Below are 9,536 nucleotides of genomic sequence, written 5' to 3' on the forward strand. Positions count from 1 at the left end.
GGTCAACGTTTACGATACATAAGTGTGAGGTTGGTGGGTTTAATCACGATACTCACATGATGTGATCATATAATCACGATACTCACATGATGTGATCAAATAATCACGATACTCACATGATGTGATCATATAATCACGATACTCACATGATGTGATCATATAATCACGATACTCACATGATGTGATCATATAATCATGATACTCACATGATGTGATCATATAATCACGATACTCACATGATGTGATCATATAATCATGATACTCACATGATGTGATCATATAATCATGATACTCACATGATGTGATCATATAATCACGATACTCACATGATGTGATCATATAATCACGATACTCACATGATGTGATCATATAATCACGATACTCACATGATGTGATCATATAATCACGATACTCACATGATGTGATCATATAATCACGATACTCACATGATGTGATCATATAATCACGATACTCACATGATGTGATCATATAATCACGATACTCACATGATGTGATCATATAATCACGATACTCACATGATGTGATCATATAATCACGATACTCACATGATGTGATCATATAATCACGATACTCACATGATGTGATCATATAATCATGATACTCACATGATGTGATCATATAATCACGATGCTCACATGATGTGATCATATAATCATGATACTCACATGATGTGATCATATAATCACGATACTCACATGATGTGATCATATAATCACGATACTCACATGATGTGATCATATAATCATGATACTCACATGATGTTGAAACCTCGTAATTCCGTGCTCGTCCAAATTGATTAAATCTTCGCCACTAGATGTCATGTCACGGTCCGCCTCTGTCATGCTCTGGCGACCCCCAGTGACCGAGGATCGCAGTTGTTTTCGTCGCTGTAATATGTGACCTAAACATAGACATAACATTAATATAAACATAGACATAACATTAATATAAACATAGACACAACATTAATATAAACATAGACACAACATTAATATAAACATAGACACAACATTAATATAAACATAGACACAACATTAATATACCGACCTTTATTCACGGCGTGTCCATGTTTAACGCGAGCAGACATCAGATATTGAGGGGTGACTCCCTCCAACAACATGACCGACTCCAACACCTTGGTTGCTTCCAAACACATTTGTAACGCAGACGGATAATCCATTAGTTTATCGGCAGCGTTGCTTTGTTCCATAAGTTCGTCTGCATCTCGTAATAAAGAACGACATTTATCTGCGGATGAGTAGTGTCAGGTGTTTATTATGCAGCAGAATATTGTAAACACACAAGTTATATTAAGTTAAGTTAATACTTATCTACGAATGTTGAAGGTTGTTTAGTTACCGTTTAATTTGTTTGTGATGTCATCAGTTAGATTGTAATGTTTGATTTCTTCACTTATGACATCATCACTTATGACATCATCACTTATAACATCATCACTTATGACATCTTCATTCATGACATCATCATCATTGTTGATGACATCATCATCATCATCGCTTGTAACATCATCCCTCCTAATGACATCATCAGTTATGATGACATCATCATCCTTCATACTTGAATTATCGACAGGTTGTCGTTCGTTCGTATTCGATCGTTCCTCTCCTCGTATCGAACCATCTTCTATTGTGATGTCATCAAGGTATATTGTCGGCTTCGTCTTCTTCTAAACATAGATATCATATATAATAAACATAGATGTCATATATAATAACCATAGATATCCTATATAATAAACATAGATATCTTATATAATAAACATAGATATCATATATAACAACCATAGACATCATATATAATAAACATAGACATCATATATAATAAACATAGACATCATTTATAATAAACATAGATATCATATATAATAAACATAGACATCATATATAATAAACATAGACATCATATATATTACAAACATAGACATCATATATAAACATAGACATCATATATACCTTATGTTGAGCAGGGTAAGGTTTATGTTTCGTCCACTGAGCGTGGTTGGGTTCGATGTAATGACCGACATCAGGTGTCATTTTCCACTGGAATATTGGTTTCTTCGCTACTTTGTTTGCGACTGTGAGATAAGGAGGTTAGTTGGAAAGTTAGGGGGTTTGGGGGTTCATTACCTGGAGTTGGGTTTGGGGGGTCTTGTTTTATGGGGCTGTGTTTTTGTGGGGGTTTTTGAGGGTTGTTTTTAATGGGGTGGGGTTTTTCTGTCGTCACTTTAGCTGCTGGTTTGGTTGGTTCTTGTTTTGCTTTCTCTGAAAGTTCCATGAATATTTCACAATATTAGCACATAATATATAATATGTAAGCATATTCATATATAAGAAGTAAGTACATATCGCTAGGAAGGGCAAATCTGGAATTATATTCATCATAACAAACCTGAACCATCAATCATAGTAGTAACAGTAGGAGCAGAACTTATAGATATGGGGCTTGCATGAGGATTGGAATACAACAACAACAATGGTTGGTGATGTCCTTTAATGCATTTTGATATCACGTTGCTCCACCGTTTCCCGACCTATGGGATATTATGGAGTTTGTGTGTTACCATATATGGCGTATAATACACATGTTATATTTCTTACTCTTTACTAAAGTTAACATTGCATAAATATAGTAGGGCGGGGAAGACGGGATACCTGTAGCACATATTATCCAAATATCCTGATTGTGTTTTAAACAATTAAAAACGGTCTATGGGAGTCGTCAGGATACGGTTTTATAATTCTTTGAATGTTCTTTGTTTAATACTAAATGTGCACACTGGTTGAAGAGCATTGTACCAACATACACAATATATCAAACCTCTGAAACTTGCGCGTCGTCAAAATAAACCCATTTCCTCAGCTTCGTGTGAAAGAAGAAGGTTGAATAATGTTTGCCATAATAACATACCATGCCAACAAGGTATAACTCAGTACGTAGTGCTCGTTCGTCTACTACAGTGTGGAACAACTGTGGTGGATAATGTGTGTTACATGCGTGTGATCTTCTGACAATTGTTGTTTGTAAACCTGAAGTATTTTCTTTCCCAAGGTTATATATCAACATTGGTAGAAAGAAGGATTGTTGTCCTTGATAATATATTTACCGGGACTTATTATAAGGCAATAGTTTGTTGTGTAATCTTTACATTTAACAGCAAATCCTGACGATGCCTCGATGTATGGCAGACGAAACATCCGTCGTTTAAGATCACAAAACAAAACAACAAAATGATTTCTTTCTCACTAAGTCATTACCGCAAGCGAAACGCCTCAGGGCGAATTATAACAACTTACATCGGTTAATTTGATGGTGGTGCCAAGGGCGTGTACGAGTGACACAATGTCGCCAACTTGTGGTTCCTCGCTGTCCCATCCTACCCCGATCGAAACAACATCAGGACAATTCATTAAAACTTTCCGCATTTCAACTCGAGAACCGCAGTTGCTCTGCATGAATGGATGGTTAGAATGAAGTTGTTTTGTGACAGTTTATAAAAACACAAGCCCTACATTACCACATATGTAACTTTGTGGGTTGTTGTTTCAGTTAAGTATCTTGTTCAAGGACACAGATTACAAGATTACACATACAATGGTGGCCTCTGATATAGAGGGGACCCCTCAACCCTTTGTACCAACCACACCAACCACCAAACTCACCGGGCAACTCCTTAGATTTCCCGAACTTCCCGCAACTCGAATAATCCTCCCAAACTTTTGATCGGAAGTTCCGTATCGTGCTCTCATCACTTCATCCTCGATCCTGGGGGAGTTTGTGTTATATATACTATGTATGTTGTGTTATATATATTATGTATCAATGTATGAAAGTTGTTTATAAGAGTTGTTATAACACGGGTGTTTTATGAGTTACCATGTAAGTAACTATATGATTGATTATTAATGTCGGACCATTGAACCACAAGTTCTTTCACCTTAACGCGCTTGCCGACACATAATGCACCATCTCGATGAAGGGGAGGGGTTCCGACGTAGCGCCGCACGAACATACACATTGTTCAACTAATGACATTCCAAACTTCTGGTGAGGTATACAATGTGGCGCGGTGCACACATCCTCGCGCATCGTGTTCCCGATGTGCACATGGATGCGCATAAGAATGTTTTCCTGGGGGGGAGGGGGGTTTTTGTTGGTAAAAACTTAAGTAACTCGTTATGGTGGTGTAAAAGGTGCAGAAAACTTACTTAATAAAAAAGGTTGTAACAGCTAACAAACATATTTAGTTGTTTATGACTATTACAATCTTCATAATTTGTACAAAAAGTAAATAAGACGGTTTTAAAGTCAGTTTCAATTCAACCATAACAATCCATTTAACATAAATAACAATTGATTTAAAACGTAACCTTGAATATTTTACAAATATATTGCTTTATATATAGGTTATTATGGTTGTTTTGAACTTAAATAATTTGAACAACTCTGTTGTTGGCCGGGTATAAGTGTTCTGGTAAAAACATTATCACGTCAATGCTTCATACAGCTACACATCGTCAGGTTATTGGATCAATATATCTTATATTGTGATCACGGTTTTGGATCAAATATTTATTCCTAAAATGTTTTTTTTGGACAATGTTCTGTCGCATAGATAATGAAATGTTGGCACAATGTAATTATTATCATAGAGTATTCATATATAATAAGCAAGAATCCAATAAATTGTTATCAACTCACAAAACATTCAGCTGCGTCGTCCATCAACCCCAGCTGGAACCGACTTTGTTCATGAAATGCTTCAGCGAGTGCGCTACGCAACAATGTTGGTGGTAACGCCTCATCTTTGCTGTATTGAAATTGCTGGAAGATATGCTTCAACGCACAGAATATGCACGACGCGCCCATGCATGCGTGGCCGGTTAACTGACGGAAGTTTTTACGAAAAGAATCCAAATGCCATAAAACCTGCAACAATATATAAGATGTCTATGTTATGAATGTAACTTGTTTATCCTCGCTTAACAACAAGCGACAAAGTTAATTATCGATATTCACGACAGGTTGGCCAACCTTTAGAATACGGCAGCGACACGCGCGCGTAAAAAGATCATTATCAATTTTAAAATACAAGTGCAAACAAAGTACGTCCAAGTGGCGATCCTTTAGCTGGTGGCCACCTGAAATTTTGGTTTCAAAAAAAAAAAATGTTCCTTAGTTCTCACTAATACCGACTGTATAATTTTTTTACAAAAAACCCAGGCGTTCGTGTCGAACATTAACTTTAAAAATGCCGAAAAACATGCTTCGTCATCGTATTTCGTCTGATTTGCGTAAGGTCAACGATTTATTATGTCACAATCGCGGTCTGTTACATCACAATAGTGGTATATTACATACGTTACAAGACGGTATAGCCTTGTTTTTCCCCACTGTTTTAACATAGTATCCAACCTTGGTTTAATTCATAACGGCTGGTGTGGAAAATACGGTAACGCAGCACGATTTCGCGCATTTTCAAAGTTAATTTTCGACACGAACGCCCGAGTTTTTTGTAAAAAAATTCAACAGGTTGTATCAGTGAGACCTAAGGAACATTTTGAAACCAATATTTCAGGTGGCCACCAGCTAAAGGATTACCCGTCCAAGCCAAGACTAGAAATCATATTTGATGGATTTGGTTTATTATTCAATTATAAACAATATGTCGTGTTCTATAACGGCGTTCGTTTGTTTTATTTGGAATATTTACCGGTGTGTATGACCTATGACGTCATTATTGATTACTATTACGTCATTATTGATCCGAGTGTATGACGTCATTGTTGATTACTTTGACGTTACCATTTACGATTGTATGACGTCACCACGGGTCAGTGCATGACGTCACTATTTACCAGTCCATGACGTCACATTTACCAGTGTAAGACGTCACTATTAACCCCTATGACATCACAACGCATCACATATTATAACACAACCACCTACCTGTATAGCGCTGTTAAGAAAACAATTATTATCTCCAGGTTTATTCAGCAAGCCTTTATTCGTCACCACTGATGACGTAGAAACGAAACGATTTCGATTTTTCTTGAACATTTTCAACCAAACTTTACATTAAACTTTAAGAAGAAATTCTGGCAAAAATATTGATCTTCCAGTGTTGCCGGGTGAAAAGCGAGATGTTAATAAATCACAAACAAGAGAGTCAGCTATAATACAAAGAAGTAAAAGCCTAGACAAATAATATACATTTCGATTCCTTATTGAGAACGTTTAGGTAGACATATACATTTGTTTTCGGCGAACAGTTGTTCTAGTTGTTGTTGTTAGTTTTTGAAAGACTGTTTTCGCACTTATCCTATTTCTAGCATTGTCCGGGTAAAGCAGTTAGCGCGCCTATCTGTAACCAAGAGAAAATGGGTTAAGGCTTGTCGCTGCTACCATTGTGCGCGCATATGTGCTTCACTCAATTGTTCCAACCCATTGGTCTAAAAAGGTTGACAATTTGGACATCCCATTACTGACCACTAGGTTAAAACAATTGCCCTTAAGTGTCTTGCCCAAGAAAACATACACTACAAGGGTAGCAGCGTCGAACCTTCGCTAACCAACGCTGCTACGGCGCCGGGTTGCATGGCAAACATGAATGAAAAGTGTATAATGATAGTTTCCCACATATATACTTACTAAAATAAAAAATAAAAAAAATAATTATTACGCCGGGTGAGGATCAAACTCGGGACGCTGGGCTAAAATCTGACCCGGGGCGCGCGAAACTGATTAGGCCACATTTCCAGTAACATGGCCTGTTGAAACAGCGGTTGTAGTGTCTGAAAGTTAAGAATGACCGGTTTCGTGAGATAGAAATCTACACAACGATTGAATTCAAGTTGGGACGTATCAAATTCACTACTCTTGTATTTTATTATCATTTATAATTAAGCACCATCTGATAACTTCTAGCATTGCCTTATTAATGCATGATTACAGTTCATCAAAATTCACGATAACAAACGTTTTTAAGCGACGACAATGTTAACTAGTGTAAGTTTACAAGTCAACACATTGTACAGGAGTTGTACAAAGCGTATTTACACATATTCTTTACCAATCACTCAATTCTCATACGTCATAAGTTTCAGTAGTTATAATACATGTATAAATACATTCTGCCAACTGCTCCACAGTCACCAATGACTGAAACCCGCTTTGTTGGTAACTTCAAGCTTAGCCGACCTTTGTAGTAATAGGGTTAATTAATATTATGCTGATTGGTTAAATACGTGCTCACTCATCAGGGCATTGCTCTCTTGTGCTAAATTTATTTCTTAATATTTTTTATTTCTAAAAATTAAAATCCCTATTATTATTTAGTTGTGACGTCACAAACTTATTTACGTCATTTATTTCGTAACGATCAACACACGACACGCCAAGCAAATGACTTAATTATGACGTCATATTTAAAATCATTGTCGCAAACAAAGCATGATTACAATCGATTATGACGTAATAAACACTGCATGGAAAGTTATTCAACAAAAATCACTCTTGCGTAAAAAGAACAAACAAAGAAATATCTACGCTGAAGAAAGCTGGGTGTGTTTCAACCAAAATAAATTAAAATTGTGAACATGAGGTTTTTAACACTTGAAGAAAGGTATTGAAGTCATGGTAAAATATAAAAATAGCAACCGTTAAATTAGCGACCATTAAAAACAAAATGTGCAAATGGCTTAACAATTAACACCGACAACACAGTGGATCTAAACTAGTTTATCAATTTGTTGGTTGATTCTTGTTGAAACTTCTTTCTGATCTAGTTCCAACTTTTCCAACTGTTTCCCGTGTTTGTTGCTCAACTGTGATGTCATAATATTAATTGTGAATTTGTGATGTCATAATAATTACTGCTGTATATATGAAACATGTTTGTTTTACAGTGTGTGTTAAAGTGCATTCCTGCCTTTATTAAGTGGGTGATACATGTTTAGGGAGTTTGTGGGCGCGTTAATGGCTGTATATTTATGTAAAGATTAACTTAACTATGACATCATAATCACCTTTAATCGTTGATCCGTAAACTTTTTAACCGACTGACTTTTCAACTCTCGTACCCTTCGTTCCCGCTCGGCTGAAGGAATTTGTTTATTTTTATTGAATTGTTTTGAATGAGCCATCCATTGCTTTGTTTGATCTGATGTTAATTCTGTCATCTCACTGCAAATATTGAAGGTTACCGGTTCAAGGCTCGATGGTCAATGGGTTGTCAAACTTATCCGCCATACATAAAACAGTCACCCACAAAGTTACATACGTGGTAACTCCTAAACAAGCCTGAGGGTATGAAACAGAACACCCGTGTTATAACGACTGTCGTTGCCCCGCCATGCGAGAACCACATATGTAACTTGTAAGCGGGCACGAGGTGTATGAAACAGAACACCCGTGTTATAACGACTGTAGTTGCCCCGCCATGCGAGAATAAATAAGTTACATACGTGGTAACTTGTAATCGGGCACGAGGTGTATGAAACAGAACACCCATGTTATAACGACTGTCATTCCCCGCCATGCAAGGATAAATAAGTTACATACGTGGTAACTTGTAATCGGTACTTGACAACTTGTTTTAAATATTTACGTTTTATGATTTTGCTTCATGCTCTCTATTGCCTCCTTGTGGATTGCATCTAGCGCCGACACGAGGGCTCTTCTTTTCACCGTCCCACACTCCCCTTCTATTTTATCAAATCGTTGCTGTAAATAAATAGTCTCTGTTATGGAAATCCCCCTATGTATTATGATATCACAAACCTCATTGTGTTCCTCGTTGCCATGGTAACCTCGTAAAAACCTGCGTGAAACAAATAATAAAACATTAGTTGGGCAGCGAGCATGAGGAAAGATTATGCTGAAGGTAAAACTTAACCTTATTTGAAAGGCGTACAGGAAAAGTTAAGTTGAAAAGTGGCAGTAATCAAAATCATTCGAAGATCATTAAATATGTTTCTAATGTGGACAACGCACAAGACAACATAAAACCTCATGTTGGAGGGTGTAAAATATAAAATGTCAGCTGAGCATAAAAATGAAGCACTCGGGCAGAAGGTTTGCAATGTGGTCTTAACAGAAACTTAGCAAGAAATACTTTGGTGGGATGAATAAAACACACACGGCGTGGTGAACCCACAGGGCATGAGGTACTCGACGGCGAGCATGAGGTACCCGACGGCGAGCATGAGGTACTCGACGGCGAGCATGAGGTACCCGACGGCGAGCATGAGGTACTCGACGGCGAGCATGAGGTACTCAACGGCGAGCATGAGGTACTCGACGGCGAGCATGAGGTACCCGACGGCGAGCATGAGGTACCCGACGGCGAGCATGAGGTACCCGACGGCGAGCATGAGGTACTCGACGACGGCGAGCATGAGGTACTCGACGGCGAGCATGAGGTACTCAACGGCGAGCATGAGGTACTCACTGAAACAAACAGCAACTTCCATTCATCGCAACCGAATCTTCATCAC

At 37.6% G+C, this 9,536-nt stretch overlaps 2 protein-coding genes across 3 annotated transcripts in view; both read right to left on the bottom strand.

Moving 5' to 3' along the window:
• Positions 1-740: 740 nt before the first annotated feature.
• Positions 741-6,150, bottom strand: LOC100186936 (inactive ubiquitin carboxyl-terminal hydrolase 54). 2 transcript variants are annotated; one of them, XM_026838114.1, is made up of 12 exons: positions 5,989-6,150; positions 4,741-4,968; positions 3,977-4,170; positions 3,702-3,804; positions 3,336-3,488; positions 2,860-3,009; positions 2,431-2,572; positions 2,169-2,303; positions 1,995-2,116; positions 1,381-1,705; positions 1,069-1,269; positions 741-922 (listed from the first exon to the last, which is right to left on the bottom strand). In XM_026838114.1, the coding sequence occupies exons 1-12, from the start codon at positions 6,097-6,099 to the stop codon at positions 756-758; spliced, it is 2,031 nt and encodes a 676-aa protein (XP_026693915.1). In that variant the 5' UTR covers positions 6,100-6,150; the 3' UTR covers positions 741-755. The 2 variants fall into 2 exon arrangements, with proteins under 2 accessions (XP_026693915.1, XP_002120975.1); XM_002120939.4 differs by having other exon boundaries at positions 1,381-1,708.
• A 1,300-nt stretch (positions 6,151-7,450) lies between these two features.
• LOC100186259 (1-phosphatidylinositol 4,5-bisphosphate phosphodiesterase beta-4) overlaps positions 7,451-9,536 on the bottom strand; it is a 9,215-nt gene continuing 7,129 nt past the window's right edge. The window contains exons 24-28 of the mRNA XM_026838113.1: positions 9,491-9,534; positions 8,821-8,860; positions 8,648-8,763; positions 8,067-8,223; positions 7,451-7,865 (exon numbers count right to left, since the gene is read on the bottom strand). Of these exons, the coding sequence (XP_026693914.1) occupies positions 7,770-7,865; positions 8,067-8,223; positions 8,648-8,763; positions 8,821-8,860; positions 9,491-9,534 (453 nt within the window). The 3' untranslated portion in view covers positions 7,451-7,769. The remainder of the gene's footprint in view (positions 7,866-8,066; positions 8,224-8,647; positions 8,764-8,820; positions 8,861-9,490; positions 9,535-9,536) is intronic.

The sequence above is a fragment of the Ciona intestinalis genome, unplaced genomic scaffold, assembly GCF_000224145.3.
Source record: "Ciona intestinalis unplaced genomic scaffold, KH HT000058.2, whole genome shotgun sequence".
NCBI classification, from domain to species: Eukaryota; Metazoa; Chordata; class Ascidiacea; order Phlebobranchia; family Cionidae; genus Ciona; species Ciona intestinalis.

Coding starts and splice junctions, on each gene's coding strand:
- LOC100186936 (XM_002120939.4), bottom strand. CDS start 6,099: ATGTTCAAGAAAAATCGAAATCGTTTCGTTTCTACGTCATCAGTGGTG. Junction 2,304..2,430: donor TACTATGATTGATGGTTCAG/GTTTGTTATGAT, acceptor TGGAACTTTCAG/AGAAAGCAAAACAAGAACCA. Junction 2,117..2,168: donor CCCCCCAAACCCAACTCCAG/GTAATGAACCCC, acceptor CTTATCTCACAG/TCGCAAACAAAGTAGCGAAG.